Source organism: Lepidochelys kempii, chromosome 1, assembly GCF_965140265.1.
Source record: "Lepidochelys kempii isolate rLepKem1 chromosome 1, rLepKem1.hap2, whole genome shotgun sequence".
Classification (NCBI taxonomy): domain Eukaryota; kingdom Metazoa; phylum Chordata; order Testudines; family Cheloniidae; genus Lepidochelys; species Lepidochelys kempii.
Window position 1 is genome coordinate 232,780,286 of NC_133256.1, and position 20,559 is coordinate 232,800,844.

General features: G+C 39.8%; 1 protein-coding gene across 6 annotated transcripts in view; it reads right to left on the reverse strand.

The window, feature by feature from the left end:
• Positions 1-20,559, reverse strand: part of SOX5 (SRY-box transcription factor 5) — a 547,399-nt gene that overhangs the window by 267,343 nt on the left and 259,497 nt on the right. For all 6 annotated transcript variants that reach the window (XM_073318355.1, XM_073318369.1, XM_073318362.1 and 3 more), the window contains exon 3: positions 3,179-3,389. In XM_073318355.1, the coding sequence (XP_073174456.1) occupies positions 3,179-3,389 (211 nt within the window). The remainder of the gene's footprint in view (positions 1-3,178; positions 3,390-20,559) is intronic.

Here is a 20,559-nt window from a genome sequence, read left to right on the forward strand (position 1 = left end):
TGTGCCCAGCTAAGATCACAGCCTTATTGTGCAAGGTCCTGTACTTTCCGTATTAAAATTTTGTACTGAGACATACAGCATCACCTGCTGTTGAGTTACCTGCATGTATTATTAGAGATTGCCAATTGTAGCACATCTTATCCAGAGAGAAAACATGATTTTTTTATTACTTGACTAGCAACAAGCAATGGCTGAGATCGCCACACTTGAACTGTGTCAACAAAACATTAGAGACACAAGGTGGGTGAGGTAATATATTTTATTGAACTAATTCTGTTGGGGAGAGAGAAACTTTTGAGCTAGATGGAGATCTTCTTCAGGTCAAGAGCTCATCTCTATCACCACCAGAAGTTGGTCCAATAAAAGATATTACCTTGTCACTTCGTGTCTCTAATATCCTGGGACCAACACAGCTACAACAACACTGCATATATCAATAAAACATAACAGTAACAAAAAGACTTTCTGAAAGAGTTAACACGCAAAGAGGCAGTGGTTGCAGTGGGAAGCTAACTTTTGAGAAAGACAATATTGTTTTGTGGAGGGTTTTAAAAAACAATTGAGAGTGGTTTGCCTTCCATACCCCATAAAGATAAAAATTTAATTAGCTACTTAAAAAAATTCATGCTGACTGGAACAAGGGGTGGTGGTGGGAGGGCTTGCTGAGATGACATATTCCCTCCTCACCACCTTTTAATGCTCTTATGCAAGTCTAATTTTTTTCCTAGTCAGCTCACCTCAGTGGCCTCCTTTTGTTTGACGCCCCATTTCCCATTCTCTTCTAACTTCTGAACTTTTGTTAGTTTGCTTTTAGGGAAAAGAAGAGTAGAACAAAACAAAACAAAACCACCTTCTTTTCTCTTTTTATTTCTGGATGGGGAGGAATCAGAGACGTGAATATGGCACCCTCATAATGATTTAACTAGGGCTTAATGAAATTTTCATCACAACCTGTTGTTCATTTTAATGGCCTTTGAAAGACAATAGAACAATGGCTAGAGGGAAGAAAAGATTTTCTGTTGCATACATTTGTAAAGCCCAACATTCAGTTGCTCCCCCCTCCCTCCCAATCTCTTTACAAAGCTGCATACCTTTTGTTTGTACCGTATATTTTCATTTTAGTGGAGATGAGGAAATGCATACGTGCTGTAACCATTCTCATCTCTAACTGTGGCCTTTCCTTAATGGAGTCTTTGGAGCATGCATAACTTCCTACTCCACAATTTATTTACATGTTGCCCAGAAATCCCTCTTCTTTCCCATCCCCTAAACAACTTTGCCTCTTTTCCTCACTGCCCCACACACAGCCACAGTGTAGAAGTCTTTCCCACTCCAAGGCACAAAGAAGGTCATGACATTGGCCATAATGTCAGTGGTAAAAGCAAACCAGAATGGTTCAATATGTTTAATACCTTTTTAAAAAAATGGTTATTAAACAAAGCATTTGTTTTTTTAGCAGACTCTTACCAGGGGTCCCACTAAAGAGAAGACTAATTTACAGTTATGTCATGCATACGAGAGAGTGTGAATATACTTCTCTTTGCTTTTTTGTCAGCCAGTTTCCTTCAAATGTAGTCCTAAAAATTTCCCACAGGTATCATCAATGCACACCCAAGCATAGTATAGCTTTTGGGGAGCTCCGAGGTTGGGTTTTTTCCACTTTTATAAACTATTGAAAAGGGATAGGCTCACACAAAGTCAGATGGTGAGTAATACTGCAAGGTAACTAGGGAATCAGTAGCAGTGGGTTCATATAAGGGCACCAAATCCCTGTAGCCTTGGAAATCCACAAGGTCTACCAAAACAGTTATAATAATATTTTCTGGATGGCTCAGGGGAGTGCAATGGGACATGGAGACTTCCATCTTTAGATCACTGGTTTAAATTCAGCCCAGACTGATAGCGATTGAAAATATTTCCCATCTAAAGGCTGTTCAGTGGCCTCTATGAAATGAGTTGGCCTGCTACAGAACAGGTGCATGGGCGGAGGGTGAACTGTGGGGTGGGGGAGGCTACTCCCAGCCCAGCCCAACCCTTCTGCCCGAGACCCCTCTGCCTTCCCCCACCAGAGCGCAGACACCTCCCCCACCCACCACGGCCACCAGCTTCCCCCCCAAGGCCACCTGAGCACCCCTGGCCCTGGAGCACCAGGTGGGCAGTGAGGCTCCCCAGCTAAAGCCCTGGAGCGCTGGATGTGCAGCGCGGTGTCCCCCCTCCAAGCCCCAGAGCACCAGGTGGATGGGTGGCATGACCCCCACCCCGAAGTGCTGGGCAGGCAGCGCATCCCTGCCCCGCCAGCCCTGGACTGCAGGGAGGGTGGGCAGCGTGGCCCCCCCTTCCCCCAAACACCAGGCAGTGCAAACACAGCTCCAGCTGCCCAGAGTCCGGGCCAGGGCCGCAGGGGAAAGAGCCAGCCCACGGCCCCACAAAGTGCCAGCAGGAAGCAGGAGGAGGCCTGGGGCGGAGCATGGGTGGGACCACACAGAGCTGTTTGGGGAGGCACAGCTCCCCATGGACAGGTAGCTCGTATCTCTGGCAGCGAAGCCAAGGGCGGAAAGGGCACAGAGACTCTACTGCTACCTCCTAGAGGTGGTCCCTGAATGTTGGGGTGAAAAATTTCCACAGCAGCACAGGGGAAATGTGTATTACATTTACGTTTGCACAGTATCTGTTCCATAGATAAATAAAAGGATTATATTTTAGGGCACACTTAATCCAGGACCTTTCATGATTACCAAATTCCACCTTCTGTCCTTCAAATATTGGCGCTGTCTATACAAGTGGATTTTTTTCAAAAGTTTACCATCGTTGATAACACTGTTTTCAGCTCACTGGTGTTAGCAATGTCAGTAGCCTTAATGTAGACAGGCCCTAGCTTGTCACCACTGTAGCAACCAGCATGTCCATTAGACCGGATTCTGAGCTGGGTTAGAAGACATTGTGCTTACGGTGGTGGCAGCAGCTAGCTCATATAAAGCAGAGTAGGGCAAAGCTGGGAAAAAAGTTTAAACAGTGCTGGTGAAATGGTGGAACACTTGTGAAAATTATCCCTAGTATAGAGAGGACACACACTTCCATTTTGCCAGCAACAAGTGCAGGAGATGGATGGATGGATATCCAAAGTTGACAGAACCTGGAGGAAAGAAAACAAAATTTTGGCTCATTTCCCAGGCCTTACCTTCTGGCTCGTTTTTGATGAGCTCTTCCATTTTTCTCTGCTTTAAAGTGTCTACAACATCTGCTAAGCTGCCTTTACGCCTTTCAGGGGTTCCCAGGGCTGTGCTGGACAATGACTCTCCACTCTGACGCCCACCTTCTTCTGCCTTCAAGGGTGAGGTAGATGAGTTGTGCGGGGCAAATGAAGACATCACTTTATTGCCATCAACTTCCTGAAAGAGGAGAGACATGAGATGAAACTTGAAAAAGAAGAAAAGGAAGAAAGAAATAACAACCCTTTGTTCTTTGAGTTCATTGCTGTTTGTTCTTCTGGTGAAACCTTTAAAAAGAAATGCAGTGCTTCAAAAACACCCAGAACAAAGCCTCTCGATAAAGGATAAACTAAGATTACAGGCTGAAGTGAGCAAAGATCAGGTTGCAGGAGAGAAACACAAAATACAGTTTTTCTCTAATTGAGGAGAAGTGCTGTACTCATAGGTTTTCTAATAACAATGGTATTGATTACCTTTAATTGTTTGCTCTTTTACAGCTTTCTATGCGCAATCTTCAGATTTTTTCCCTAGGATAATTAATTTCCTGCCTTTTTAAAGCACTTAATGCCATGATGGCTAGTTGCTGTTGGAAATGAAATAATAATCAGCTATTAAATCCCTGCACTATATGATTTTTTTTTTCAACTCACAGTTCAAGTAGCTCTCCGATCTCTAAGGAAAGAAGCAATCATTTTACTGCTTCTTATTCATTTTCTTTCCTCCTCTTCCATTTCATACCCTCTTTCCTTTTAAAGATAATATTTTTCACAAGGGTGGTCCTCATCACACTCATAGGTGGCATAGTGACACAACTGCACAATTTCCTCAGATACAGACATAATCGGCCTTGCATTAAAGTCAACAGGCGCAATCTCATTGACTTTAACAGATGACAGATCTAGGTCCTATATGTACAAACTTGCCTCCATTAATGCGGGGGCCTTCGTCTCTGCAGTGCCTGGCACATGCAGGATCTTTTTTTGACTGAAGGACTCTCCCTTCTCTTTTTAAATCTTTTTTGACACTCTTGCATATGCCTCTTAAATCCTTTCTTCCTCTGCTATTGCTTTAGAAACCAATCCTGCAAACACTTATGTGCTTAAAGTTAACTATGTACTTGATTAGTTCCTTTGATTTTAATGTCTTCATTCAGGTCCTTAATTTGTTACATATCATATCTATATTACATAATGTTGCAAAATTATATATTTCTATTATCTGTCTTAAACATTTTCTTCTGTTCAGATTCTTCTCTTATTCTTTAGCTCTTAATAACACTATAAAGTATTTCCTTATATGTTTGTATAAAATGTTGGATAATTATTTCCATTATTAATAAAGTCAGTGAACCAGATTCTGATCTCAGTTATAAAGCTGGTAGAAAAAAATCATTGCACTTTTAAAAACTGTTTCCATTTTGCAGGGCTTGAAAATGGATCCATTTTCCATTTTTTGTTAAACTGGTTTCCACCAAAAAAAAAAATTTCCAAATCATTTTTGGTAGTTTTCATTTATTAAAACCACATTTTCTATTGGTTTTCATGTAACCAAAATTTTTCCATAACCCTTTTGGTAAACAATTTTATTAAAATACATAGTGGAATATTTCATGAAGTTTCAATAATGTTGACAATTTTTCATTGAACATTTCATTTTTAGAAAAATGCCCTCCCCCCTTTTTCTTTTTAAATGAAAAAACTTCCTGTGAAAACTGGCCCTACACACTTACATTGGTGAATCTATGGAGTCACTTCAATACATTCTTTAACTGAGATCAGAAGTTGGCCTATTATCTACTCCAAAAGCCTGATCCAAAGCCCACTGGATTCAAAGCCTTTCTAATGACCTCAGTGGGCTTTGGACCAGGCCATAAAAGAATATTCTGACTCCAGCTGACAAAAACATTCCATTTTGCTTGAGGTTCCCTCCAAGTTTGATCTACAAGTGGAAAGTTATCTGTTGCTACCAATGGGTTTCAACAACAGGTAGAGCTAACTTGGACATGAATATAGTTTTACTGCAAGCAGAATAAAATATGTTCAACCATTGATATAATGGTTTTAATCATCTTCTGCACTAGTACAAGCTTTACCCGTCACTCATACATATTGTCAAGCAATAGCAATATTAATAATGTTCTGAAAAACTTCTCGCTTGTTTGCCCTATCAAGACAAAAAAGCCAACTGTCTTCCTTAGTTACAGTTCTTGACTGAGTCTACACCATTAAGAGGTTCCAGGAACAAATGTTGCTAACAATTTTTGAAGGGCAACAAGCTCCTTGCTTTCTTTTTTCCCCCCTCCAAACCGGGCTCCAAAGATACTAAACATATTTTTGCATGCTTCATATAACAGACAGATTGGGAAAAGGTATTTGCATTGGGAGCCTAAATAGCTTTACTGGTCCCTTATACATTTTGTGATGGTTTTTGATGATGTGATGACCAACTGAAAACAAAAATGATCTTGTTTCTGTTTTCTTTTGTTTGTTGGGTGTGTGTGTGGTGGTGGTTAATGATAGCTTTGGGTTGTATATTCAGGACTGCAGCTATTGAAGGAAGATAGAATAAAATGCAAGGCAACTTTTAAAAAACATATTTTACAAACTACTTGGCATGCGAACCGTATCCCAGAATACTTTCCATTACTAAAAGTTATATGGGCTATTTGTTCAGGAGGGGGAAATTGCATCAAGATAGAAGAGTGGTGTTGTGATTAATACACTGGACTAAGGCTCAGGTGATCTGCGTTCAATTCCTGGTTCTTCCATACTTCCTGTGTGACCTTGGGCAAATTTCTCTGGGTCTCAGTTTCTCATTGCTAAAATAGGGATGAGAGTAATACTTCCTTACTTTGCTAGGGTATTATAAGGATAAATTGATTAATGATTGTGAGGTGCTCTGATGGGGGAGGGCCACATACATACCAATACACAGTGCGGGGGGGGGAGGGGAGGAATCATTCAGACCTAAGCCCTGTACAGACTTCAAAGAACATATCTGTGCATTAAATTACATTTTAAAATTCCTGCTCCAAGAGTAAATTGTTTTCACCCTTTGTTGGAACCACACCATCTGTGTGTGTGCATACATAGTGTTTGAATATCATTTTTATGGGCTATTCATGCCCAGGTGGTTCTTAATGTACACTACACTTAATTAAAACACACATACAGTAGGCTCACAGCTGCATTCAAATCTTTGTGAGCTAAGTTAAGGTACAGTGAATTATTCATCCAAAAGGATCTGCAGCAATCATACATTCGTTGTGTGATTTACAATCTAAAAAGAATCTTCTCCTCCCAGTGCACAGGAATGGGTGCACACTGCATCCATTAACGTTAATTAGAGTTTCACGTGTAAACCTCAGCATATCAAGGTAAGCCTATACCCTCCACCAGACTAGCCATGATTTTATCCTGTGATCATTCTGCACAACAGCCTGAAATGCTTAACTGTTGTCTTTGTTTCACTTTACTCACTTCTATTTAATTTCACATTCTATTTCACATCTTTATTAGGAGAAAAAAAAACAAAAGACAAAGCCTTTCAGACCTATTAAGTCTTTCATTGTTTGAAAAAAGAAGAAACTTACTCATGGTTATGGACATATGTTAAGAGCTGTATAAATCTAAGGAACTTTCAGTCAGGGAATTCTTGAGAAATTATGCATGAGACTTTAAACATCCCACTGCCAACACCTTGAAGAATCCTTAATGGCAAGAGGACAGCACTTCAGAAACTGCCTAAAATTAATCCCAGTGGTGGAAAGTCTCCCTTCAACTGAGTGAGACTTAGCAGGTCTGTCTTTTGAAAAAAAAAAAAGACACACAATTTTACTCAGTTTACTGAAAGAAAAGCACATTACAATTTTCTAGCATGTATCATAAAAAAAAAAAAAAAAGCAGCAGCATGCACCAGCTTCTCTAAATACTTGTTAAGGTAGGAAAATTTACAGAAATTTAGCAGACCACACATGTGTTACAAACCCCTGTCACCACAACAGTGGAAAACTAGATGCTGTTGCTAATTCACCCAGGAATATTCTCTGTCCGCTATGTAATCGTTTCACCTGTTCAAATTTGATTACATTTCAGCCTCTGGCTCTGCTAATCCCTGTAACAGTTTTATGCAGTGAGCAGCTGTTTTGTGTATGGGGGTCCATTGTTCATTTACATTGTGAATTGCTTGCTAATGTGTGCTGACACAACACTCAATCAAACTCCGAACTAGGACTGTACTCACCAACACCTGATGTAGTCGTTTCTTGTTTTCTCCACTTTAGATGGCAGTCAGGAACCTACAAAGATCCTGCTGACAAGGTCGTTCGGGCTGGGCCCTTTTCTCTCTTCACCCCCACCAACAATGAAAAATAGATTGACCCAAGATTCAAGCCTTCTGGTTCTATTCAGATCGAGAATCCCTCACAAACACTTGTTCGTTTATATGAAAGTTGCTACCTGTGGACGAATCTCTCTTCCAAGGTTTAATGATAAAACAGGCTTCTGCCCTTTCAGGATGAGGTCAATAATCTTCCTTTGTTAATCTTGGGCAAGCTTTACTTAATCTAGCCCCCTTGTCACCTTTGTGATTGACAGGAAAAGTCATGTCACTGGACAATGGACTTATCCTCACTGAGCGATAGATTTTTAAAGATTACTCAGTGTTACCCTTGCTCTCATAAAAAGTACAAATATTTTGCCGTTAAACGAACTTTATTTATATCTTTAAAATGGCCTGTTTCCATTTCCACAGTCTGAGTAAGACCCTCTGCCAATTTTAAAGTGATGGTAAAATATTTATTCAAAAGGAACAAGTTGTACATTATGCAGATTTCTATAGTATCTTTTAGCATTCTAAGTATGTTTCAGCCTCTGCTTCTTAGCCTTTGGATGCACATTATCAGATATGACTTCTCAGCTCCTAATCCAAAATTAAACTCAGACAGATAGAAACCTGTGCTTCTGTAACATTAAAGTTGTTACCTAAGCTGACCAATAACCAAATGGAAATTCAGAGCTAAGCTAAAACTGTTAGTTACCACTGTTGTTCTGCTGTATCTGAAGTATTAAAATGATAAAGGGAAGCTGACTTTTGGGGCTGCAGCCAAAAATACCTGGAATAAGATGCCTGTCTTTAAAACAAGCACTAATATTGTCTGGTTTAAAGACACATTTGATCCTTTATGTTAAGAATAACCTAACAACAGGGTTTTTAAAAGCTGGACTTCTGCCCATTTTTTGCTTCTTTATAATATGTGAAGACGACGGCAAGAAAAAAAAGATTTTTTTCCTGTCTTTTAAATTAGATATTTAGGCCCTGTCTACCCTAGAATACTCTACAGCGACTGGAAAACTAGTGAAGTTATGTCTACAAGGTCAAGAGATTGAAAACAGAGCAATTGTGAAGGTAAGGGATTTTTAGTCAGACTGCTTAGAAGTGCTTGCATTTTGTTAACAGCTATTCAATTTCAATGCCTAATATATATTTTGGAGAAAGGACATCTTTGGTAAATCCTTTTGTTACCTCCCTACTTCTTCAACTAAAGAATGAGAACTCACAGTACCAAGAAAGACCAAACTTGACATTTGTGATATTTCTAAGGTTGAAAACCAACCAACCCACAAAAAAAAACACAAAGCAGGAAATTCTTTTCCCCAGACAAAAACCTTTCTGGCCTATTTTGTGCATTATAAAGTAGTAAAAACAAAAGAATCAAACTTTATTTTTTTTAAATGCAGAACATCTTTCAGCTCTGTTACTGTAGAAAAACTTAAAATTCAGACAGTTCAGTATTGACTGGTATTTCACAGGATTATAAGTGGGATATTCAAAGGATCCTAACTGACCCAAGCAGAAGTCCCATTGATTTTCAGTAAGAATTGTGCTACTGAATCACTAAGGAATTTTTGACATCCCTCCACCCCACAAGAATCCTGTGTTATGTTTGTGTTGTACTGAGGATGTTGTTTGAAAACTGCATGGTGGTGGCTGTACTCATGGCACCTTCAAGAAGATTAAACGAATATTTCATGAGTCTAGCCTAGTGAACAACTTAAAAACGTAGAACTAACTAGCTTCTATCTTATATTTAAATAGGTCTTTTGTCTATGAATTCTCTCTCTCGCAGCAGAATTGTCAGTCAATTATGGGGGGAGACGTGATCTCTAAAGAGATCTGAAAAAGGCAATGGAGGATACTTGGAGTACAAGAGAGTATGCAAAAAGACATGAGTGTGCAAAAAGGCATGGAGGAGGGAAAAAAGGAGGTGTGTGTGTGAAATAGGAAATACCATTATAAATTAAGGATTGGGCAGAACATAGGGTTCAGGTAGGGGTGTAGGAGGAAATAAGAGCTGAGATGCTGGAAGTCATAGCACTGATGAGCCTCAGGTTCTGGTTCTGTAACCAGATCTATGAAAGCAGAGCCCTCCACCCACACAGAGTTTCATTGCAGCATCACAGGGCCTCAAAGTGAGGGGGAGGAGCTGAAATGGAGAAGCAGTCGGTGAATGGATCTGAGAAGTGGAGTGATGAGGTCATGGTGGTGGAAGAAGAAGAATTTTAACTGCATCATTTTGGAGAGGGACTCTCTTTAGTGAGAGATGTTTCTAAATGCAGAGGTTCACATTTTCACTGATTATATAGACTATACTACACTCAACTGAAATTAAATTGATTTAAGAAAAATATTCTTTTGACTCTGCAAAATGGATAATGCATTTGGGATTCTATGAACACATCTTTTGGAATGGTCTTAAATTATCCAACTTTTAGATGATTATATTTAGTTCCTTATTTAAAGCATTGACATATTACTTGGTATTGGATTCCTTTTTGGCAATCATTGCTGCTTCTTGTCCTTTGGGCTGAAATCCAGCGTTGTGCCTCTTTAATGACTTCTACCATAAGACTGGAAACTCCATTGACAGGAGTTTGGGTGTGATGATCTAACTGGTCTTTTCCATCTGTAACTTCTATGATTCTCAAGGAACATGGTCTAATAATTAAAGCACAGAATTGGGAAGCAAGGAATCTGGTCAATGATATCCAGCATGCCAGTTATCTTCCCTGTGCTTTAGTTTTCCCATATTAAAAGTGGAGATAAGAATAAATACTAAATAAATACTTAAGGTTTTTTGGAGATGGTACATTATTGTTCCTAAAGAGCTTGAAGAGTGCTGCTTGAAAGGCTCTAGAGAAGTGTTATTTATATTAATAAAAGGGAGTTAGGTGCCTAAGATACTTGGGCACTTTGGAAAATCCCACTAGGCACCTATATGAATCTTTAGACACCTACATATCTTCGAAAATCTAGCCCATAGTCCTTGCCCATAGATCTTAACATCTACATAGGCCAAAACTAAGCACAAAAGCAAGCTGCCAACCATATGACAGAGAGAGACACAGTGACAAAGCACTGGGAGGAGAGCATGTTGTGAGATTAGTATTCAAATCACAGGACCTTGAGATAGGCTTTAACACTAATGAGTCTAGCTGAAGTAGTACAGTTTGATGAAGGATGTAAATTAGGAGAACTTAGGAGCCTGATGACCTGGACTAGGAAGATTGTTCTAGTTGAAAAGGACACCATGAAAGACTTACAAACTCTGACAATTTTCAGCACAATTAATATGGCTCCTGTAAGGCACTAGGAATGGGATATTAACAAGTGCTCAGGGCTGGCCCAACTGGGCTTCCCTTGAAATCAATTTACCTTCGACTTCAAGGAGAGCAGAGTTAGGGCAATACTGAGCACTTCTGAAAATCCCACACTGAAAGTTCGGGTATGTCACTGAACCTGTCCAGAGCCATATCCACTGTGGTGTTCAGATGTGCAAATCGGCATTTTCACATTTGGCTTCCTTAGTGCTGCATGACTAGAAGAATCCATGCTCAGAAGCACCCTAGGACTGCATTGCAAACAAAGATTGAGATCTATCAGCACAGCCTGAGCTGCGTGTATGTAACCTACATGGCAACTCTGTGTATTACTCTGGGCTCTAATCAATGTCACACAATCATTAGACAATCACTGCACATGCTGCCCAGGTGTTTGATTCCTTTCTTTCATGGAATGCTGCCACGCCGCCTAATCCTCCTTTCTCTCAACTCCCCTGGATATGCTGCCAGTTCTCTTCTCTACTACTTTTCCCATCAGTAGCTCTTCAGTCCTCTCTGGTTGTAAGTTTCCATACATTGGGGGATGTCTGCTCCAGTCCTGTCTGTGGCAGCAGTCTGTGAGGACAACTCTCTTTTCTGATCTTCCCTCCATTCCCCATAGCAATGGCCCATATAGGAGACTGCATCCCCCTTATTTCCAGCTACATTTACAATCATGCAAGCTCTTCTCTTGGTCCAACAGAGGCAGCTGAAAGTAACTAAGAGACCTCACCTGGAATACTATGTGCAGTTCTGGTCTCTCATGTTTAAGAAGGAGGAATTCAAACTGGAACAGGTACAGAGAAGGGCTACTAGGATGATCCAAGGAATGGAAAACCTGTCTTATGAATGGAGACTCATGGAGCTTGGCTTGTTTAGCCTAATAAAAAGAAGGTTGAGGGGAGATATGATTGCTCTCTATAAATATATCAGAGGGATAAATACCGGAGAGGGAGAGGAATTATTTAAGCTCATTACCAATGTGGACACAAGAACAAATGGATATAAACTGGCCACCAGGAAGTTTAGACTTGAAATTAGACGAAGGTTTCTAACCATCAGAGGAGTAAAGTTCTGGAATAGCCTTCCAAGGGAAGCAGTGGGGGCAAAAGATCTATCTGGCTTTAAGATTAAACTCGATAAGTTTATGGAGGAGATGGTATGATGGGATAACATGATTTTGGTAATTAAATATTCATGGTAAATAGGCCTAATGGCCTGTGATGGGGTGTGAGATGGGGTGGGATCTGAGTTACCCAGGAAAGAATTTTCCGTAGTATCTGGCTGGTGAATCTTGCCCATATGCTCAGGGTTTAGCTGATCGCCATATTTGGGGTTGGGAAGGAATTTTGCTCCAGGGCAAATTGGAAGAGGCCCTGGAGGTTTTTCGCCTTCCTCTGTAGCATGGGGCAAAGGCCACTTGCTGGAGGATTCTTTGCTCCTTGAAGTCTTTAAACCATGATTTGAGGACTTCAATAGCTCAGACATAGGTGAGAGGTTTTTTACAGGAGTGCATGGGTGAGATTCTGTGGCCTGCGTTGTGCAGGAGGTCAGACTAGATGATCACAATGGTCCCTTCTGACCTTAGTATCTATGAATTTATAAGTAGGAGGAGCCAGCCTCCAGCGACCATCAGTGGTCCCCAGATTATAGTTTGATAACCACTGCCTTAATACAAACCTTTCTTGGCCTCTCACTGATCTTCCCACACAAACAGCTCACATCCAGTATTTCTTATTGGTCTGGGCTTATTCAGATTTCTGTATTTGGGGGCATTGCAGATCAAAAAATTATGAGTACAACTATGCATCTGCAGTGGTGAAGGGTGCATAAAGCAAATGTTGATAAACTTTGGAGCCACTTTTGAAAATCCCCCCCCCTTCAGTTTTCTGGGTCATTTAAATTTTATCTTGTTTTTACCCAAACTCTTTGCATAGTTTTTCATATAGGCTATCTTAAAATGTTCCCTGTATAAAGAAACTGCAAATCCTTGCTTTGCATGAGGGATAATAAAAATAATCATGCCGATAGTACTGTGTTGCATAAATTTGGCAAGGGACTTGCAGTGACACAGATCCTGTTTAGGTAGCGATGCCACACATAGTTACACATATCTCTCAGTTTCCCTAAAATGCTCCCCTTTTCTTCAAAAACACTGATCTCAAGAATGAAATGTAGGTTTTCATTTGTTCTCAAAAACACTTAATAAGCAAGAGTGACATTTTGAGAATTGCTAATATATTAACCACAACCTGTAAAAACAAAGAACATTTTGTACTATGACAGCCTCGTTATCTTCTTGCTAGTGATCTGTATGGCTAAAAACAATAAATAAAATCCTGCAAAAGCACTTTAAGACATTTATGATCTCTTCCCTGAGGGATTAAAGATCATCCTTAAGACCTTGCTAAACAAAAACAAGTCCACTTATCAAAACTGTTTGGTTTAGTCTTTAATTTGTATTAAACCCTTTTGCTAGTTTGGAAAAAACATGGTATAAAATGACCATCGTTTTAAAATATGAAATTACTTACTGATCAAGTACTACAATACTTTCCCACAACCTTGTTATGGAATGCCGTAGGCTTCCAATGACTGGCAGGCAGGCTGTTCTCGGGTTTTCTACTTTTGATATTTTCAATATACTATAAATTTATAACACTCACAGATGGGAAAGTGCTATGAGATCACCTAGTCCATTGCTTAGTGACCAATGGAAGATTGTTCCCTAAGGGCTAGATTCCAGCTAGTCCTTTATGTGGGTGTGTGGTGCGGGGAATAGAATAAAGAGCTCCACTCCTTTGTCGATATCATGCACAGGCTGGCCAGAATTACAGCCTCCCTTTCGGAGCTGCTACCAGAATACTCCTTAAGGGGAGGATCAGTGTTTGAAAGGGGGAATGCTGCACCCTAAATGGGCTGTAGTAGTTTGTGCTCCCCTACATGGGCTCTGCTTACTGTACAAGCTAGGGGTGTTATTCCGCGGCTCATGTACACAGACTTGTGCTAGCTCTGACTGAGCTAGCATGACTATAAATAGCAGTGTAGCCATGGCAGCAGAAGCAGAGGTACTGCTGAGCCGTGTGGAGTACAAACTTGCCCGGAATCAGTGGGTATGTACTCCGCACAGCTCAACCATGCCTCCACTGCCATTACCCATGCTACTGTGGCTATTGCAACTCACACTGGCTTGATGAGAGCTAGCCTGAGTATGTATGCATGAGCAAGGGAATCACACACCTAGCTCATAGTGTAAAATGTAGCCGCAGACATAAAATGCCTCCAATGCTCCTCCTTGAGGCAGTGTGGTTCTGCCCCTCCAACAATGCCCGGCTGTGCCTTAATGGCACAACATAGTCCACCACTATGTTGCTAATTGTTTTGGTCAGGTTAGTTAAAATGTCTCTAACAATGGATCTCTTGTGAGTATTCCACAGATCAAAGAACCTCATTGCTAGGAAATGTTTCCTAATATTCAGCCTAAACTTTTCTTTGCTTCATTTCAACCTATTACTCCACTTATATCCCCTTTCACCACACGTGGACAATCCCTCTTCCTCCGTGGCATTTGTACCCATCTCGTCCTTTTAGATAGCACAACCTCCCTTAGTTACTGCTGGGCCATAGTTAGCTCTTATGTACATATTTAGCTCATTCAATCTTTCCTCACAAATCAGCTCTTACAGCCCTTTAATCATTTCTGTTGCTTGTATCTGAAATCCTTCCAATTTGTTGACATCTTTGAATTGCCCAGAACTGAACACAATATTTTAGATGTAATCTTACCAGAGCTACGAAGAGAAGGACAATTACCTCCTTGTTACCTCCATTTTTTGCTGCCATGCCGCATTGCAAGCTCGTATCTAATTTGCTCTATCACACCTAAATCTCTTTCAGCATTTCCAAGTGCCTTCCTCCCATTGATTATCTGTGTTATGGATTATTTTTCTCCCGCTGCATTAGCTTGTAATTTTATAGGATGAAACACGTTTTATTACTTCCTACACACACAGTGTTTTAACCTCCCTTTAGGTTATTTGTCTCTCCTCACTGATGTTCAGTTGAATTTTTTAATTGATGTATTATAATTAATTTACTTCTTAAAACTTCTAGAATACAATACTTCTGCATCTTCAAATTTCTACAATACAACTATAGGCAACTATCCAGTGTACTGGGTGCCTATCCCATAAATTAAAAATGAAAAAGTAAAATAGGAGTACACAAATATATTCACCTCAACCCAGTCTTTCCCCAACAGCCTTAGGGTAAAGAAAAATTATGGGATTTTACTGCATGCCTGGAAGATGAACAAATCTGGCCCCTGGCAGACCAAAATGAGGAGGAAACTGGTTCCAAAATAGGGGACCCCGCACAGGGAACGCCTTGCCAGCAGCTCCCACGCATTTACATTGAGGGAGCTCCTGCATGAACCCCTCTGCTGATCTCAATTGTTGCAGTATATCAAAGGGAAAGATCCATTTTCTCTAATTAATATGCTGTTAGCACCACCTCTTTATTACCAATGTTAAATAAAACCAGGTCATACATCACCACAATACACACCTCCCAAAAACTCAGTGCATAAACACTACCCTTTTTCAGTTCTTCCACCTGTTCTCAACCAATGTGACAGTGCTCATATCCAAGACAATTAGAATGTTCAAGTGAAAGTTTGTGAAACAGTCTATTTAAATGCTTTATTTACATGAGATGTATTTATTTACTGCATACCCTTCACCTACTTATTTAAAAAAATCAAGTTGTTCTTATATGACTTTCTCTTTATAAACCCATTGGTAGAAATTTTCAAAGTAATGCCAAGGATTTAGCCACACATCTTCTATTAAGCTACACGTTATGCTTATAAAATTAATGGAAGAGATGTGGCTAAATCCCCTGCAGTGGTTTGAAAATTTCAGCCATGTTGCATATTGTTCATGGTTCCATTGTTTACATATTTGTTCCATTGTTTTATTAAGAATTACAGGTAAATTTATGTGATAATTGCCAGAATCACTCCCTCACCCTTCATTCCCAGCCCTGTTTGGAATATTAGAACCCCTTTTTTGGACAATCTTCTGGAAGCTCCTAAGTGCTATGTGGGTCGAATCGGATTACGTTATTCACATCTTACTTCATGAGACACCCCTCTGACTTCAGTGGACAATGTGGAGTAAGGTACTGCTCAGTGTGAATAAGATCAGAATCCATGACTTGTCAAAAGTAATTTCTAGAGGTTCAGAAATTTGTTACCTCATTCACTTAACCCTTGAGATGAACTCATCCAGGCCTCTGGACTCATGGATTTTAATGTATCTAAGTTTTCCAAGTGTTTTCTTACCTGCTTCTTTTTATCAAGGTCTCCAATACTCTCTAACTGCCTATTACTTATTTATCATACTTCTGGTAAAAGAATGATTATAAGGACAATTCGGAAATTTAGCCTTTTTCAGTGAATCACTGTTTTCATCCTTTCCCATATTTATTAATAGATCTACTTTCTCTCCAGGATTTCTTCTCCCTCCCTCTCCTGCCTAACTCCCAACATATTTTTTCTAACTGGACTCTCATTTTATCAAACACTGTTCCTCCGTCCTAGAGAAACTGAAATCGGAAGAAGAATTTAAGGTTTATGTGAAACCTTCAGTGATGGCAATTTGGGACCAATAAGAGAAATGTTATGAGATGTTCAGAGACAATCGTAATGCACATGGGATAAATGCATACATTCATAGACAGATAGTAAGATAGAATAAATATATATGATAGGATTTAATGGTATTTGGTGTTATGGTCTTGTCTGAATGTTTAACAAAAAATAAAATGTTAAAAAACACAAAAAGAAATAAAAAACACATTTAGCACTTGCGTGGCATATATCAAACGTGTTGCACCACCAATCATTAATTAATCCTATGACATATTACAGATGGAACAAACAAGGAAAAGAAGTGAAATGACTTGCCAAAGCCACTCAGTAAGTCAATGGCAGAGTAGGTTTAACATTAGAGAGTTCCTGAATACTTACCCCTTGCTCATTCTTCTAAGTGTATAAGGACTTAAAAGTACGAAGGCCTTACACACAGGAGTTAGCTTAACTCTACATGCATCAACTTATGTTATACAAAGCCATGAAAGCAAATCAATTCTGATTTAAAATTGACTCAGCCCACCTCACCAAGTTTCATTCACAGTTGATCCTTCCTTGACACCTTTAAGTCACATACTATAGTATGTATGGTCTTCTACCAAGGGACCTCTGAACAGTGAGATAAGATTATACAGAGTCATGCTTTAGCATCCTTAATTAAGGATTTCATTTTCCAAAATTGTATGGGGATGATAATTCTACACCCCCTCCTCCAATCATCTTCCAAAAAATTACACTGAGCACCACAAATGCTTTCTTATCCTTGCTACTTTTGAGGCAGACAAATCTAATTCATTTTTGCAGATAAAAAGCTTTTCAGGTCTTTGCAACTGATTATGTCAGTGAAACATGTTGCTTCTAAATTACTTGCTGCCAATTTAGTATTTCATGCAAGTAACAAAAGCTATAGCAAACAGTTATTTTACTGAAGTCATACCAAGCTATCTAGCGTAGGAAGGGAATGAATAACTTTTGCTGGAATTAGCTTCTCCTTGAATCATTGTTTTCTCAGTATTCCCTGTAGTTCTCAGTCATCATGGAGTGACGCTGCCTTGATGTTGAAAAAAAACCCACAAAATTGCCCAACCCCCAAGGCACAAAATTTTCTCCACTTTGACTGGAAAGAATGCTAGCCTAATTTGTGATGAGGAACCATCACTTGACTAATAGAGCTTGGTTTTAAACAATCTGTCTTTTTTTATCTTAAATTTATCAAGAGTGAGGCTCAGGACATGATCCAGCCAGGTATCACGGTGCCTACCAGCGATGAGCTGACGCACAAAGAGGGTTTCTAGAAAAAAGTCCATTCATTATACTGCAATCCATTCATTATACTTAGCAACATCAAACAGGGAAAAATAATTAAAAAGCTCCTATTGAGCACCTAGAGACCTTGAACACAGGTAGGGGGTGAACACAAAGACAGAGTATTTGGTTACAAGAGTCACACTTCATCTTTTTAATTATTTTTTTTACTGTAGATTTTTGGTTTGTTGGTTGTTCACCTTCTATCCTTCTAATGCACGTGTGCATATGTCTATGCATGCATGGAACAGAAGTGGATAAAGTTTGGTTATTTTTTATAATTTTTTAAAAATCTAAGATATGTTCATGCATGGAGACTACACATTTTAAAAATAAACTGCCTGAATACATTCAATTATCTGAAGGAGCAGTGAAAATCACATACAAATGACATTATAAGCAGGAACCATGCCAACAGCTTTGTGTTTATTTTTATTGTCCAGGATACAAGTAGGCAAGATACAAGCAGCCATTGTCAGAAACATAAGATCAGTCCATTTGAAAGGTGTTCAGTCTTCTCCACAATGTGTAAGTATAATATTAACAGGAGTCACACACATCAGTTAGAGAAGAATATCATAAATACACATTAAGTTATTGTACTTCGGGTATTATTTTGTATTTACATGATTTAAATATTGAATTCCTTAGCATTTCTTAACTTGAAGCTCATAAAAAGCTTGTAGAATACAATGCAGGGAAACTTTGTTCCAATACCACCTGATTGTCTGCATTAGACATAACTGAGTTCCGACTGCATTTCCATTCAGTTGATGTTAATAGCGCTTATAATGTTTGTGTCTATTAACATCACTCATGGCTATAACATGATTGTTCTCTCTCCTCTAATGTTTTCTAAAGTCACTTTAGCATCATGTACTACGCAGCATATATGTTTATAACACAATTCATGGATGTGTAATGTTGCTTTATTCCTTCCCTCTGAGCACCATGTTATTTTACATGAAGAAGCCCACAGGAAACCTTTACCAGCAATAATCATGTGAGTACTCTGAAGTGTAGGTCTATACAGCAATTGGAAGGTGTAATTCCCAACTTGGGTAAACATACATGCCCCAGTGCCTAAAAGAAAAGCAGTGTGGCAGCATGTGCAGTGGCTCGTGCTAGCTCCTGAGTGCAATTCCACCCAACCCCTGGGCACGTACTCAGGGCGGCTAGCCTGAGCTGCCATCCATCTCTGCAACCGTACTACTATTCTTAGGTCCTTGCTCAAGCAGAGCTAGCGTGTGTACACCTACCCGAGTTGGGATGCTGGGAATCACATCTGCTGTGTAGATGTACACACAGCAACGTAGGCACATTTGTTTTTGTTTTCTTCCTTCCAAATTTTAGATGAGGTTTTAGGCCTTGATTCTTCATTGAGGTCTGCACTGGTGTATTCCTGCGCCTGAACAGAGCACTCTGCAGAACCAGGGCCTTTGTGTGATTAGTTACATATTCTCAAAGTAAGAGGCTGGAGGGTCGGGGGCTTGATCCTATATTACAACACTGAATTTTGGAGAAGAGGTTTGAAATTAGACTGAAAGCTCTCTGGGGCAGGAACCGTCTCTTTGTTCTGGGTTTGTACAATGCCTAGCACAATGGGATCTTGGTCCATGACTGGGGCTCCTAGGCGCTATCACAATACAAATAATAAACAACAACTTTGTTTTGCAACATCCACATCAACACCACTGTATCAACTTCACATCCCACAAACAACACAGATCTAGATAGACAACAGATTAATGAAATTATTATTTGAGTCTGTAAGCTGCAAGTTTCAATTAAGCCTACGTTCACAGAGATCAAAAAGTTATCACGTGACTGGATGGTGGCTCTGATTTGGCCACCGGTGGTCTTAGTCAAGTCCCCAAATCCCAAAACACCCACCACTACTACAGAAGAGAAACTGTGGACTAACTAGTCTTGAAAAATGAGCAATGCTCTCACATCCTCCCTCACACACACTCGGAGACAAGTAGTACCACTAGGTTGACGTGGGACAGATGTGGGACAGAGAGGGAGAACCTTGGTGATGTTGCTGTATCAGTTCTGTAACTAAGCACAGAACATCGGTCTTGAGAGCTGTCACAAGCATTTTTGTTTAAATCAACTAAAATATTAAAGCATTATTGGAGAGATTTCCAAGAGCTCAACTCCCAGTTAGGCCCTTAAATGAAGCAGCTTAGAGTTGCAAATGAAGTGGCCAGAGTTTCAAAATACCTCAGCACCCAGCAACTCCCCCATTTAACTTCAATGGGAGAGGCTGGGTGTTCAGCACTTTTGAAAATCAGGTCACCTGTTCGGTGCCAAAGTAAAGGTCTTAGGAGCCTCACTTTGGGCACCTATTTATTTATTTATTTAATCTTGGCCTGAGAGTCTATATCATGGAATCTATTAACCTATCATCCAAATGAATAATATATATGATAAGTAAGAACTTTCTCCCTGCAGAACTATGCAACATATCACTAGTATCAGCCACATCAGCACTTGCGCTATGTGAACTGAGTAACATAGCGCCACAATTTGCAGTGAAAATAAGCAACACACACAGCTTGCATTGCATTTTGCTCTTTATATGAAACCCTGGCAGAGTGTTAATGGTCATGAAGAAAACAACCACTGTATTTCCATAACCCAGCAATACTACTTGGAAAATATTGGGGAGAAAAAAGTGGAAAATAAATAGGACCTAGCGTCTTTGGAAATTGATAACCACATCTGTGAT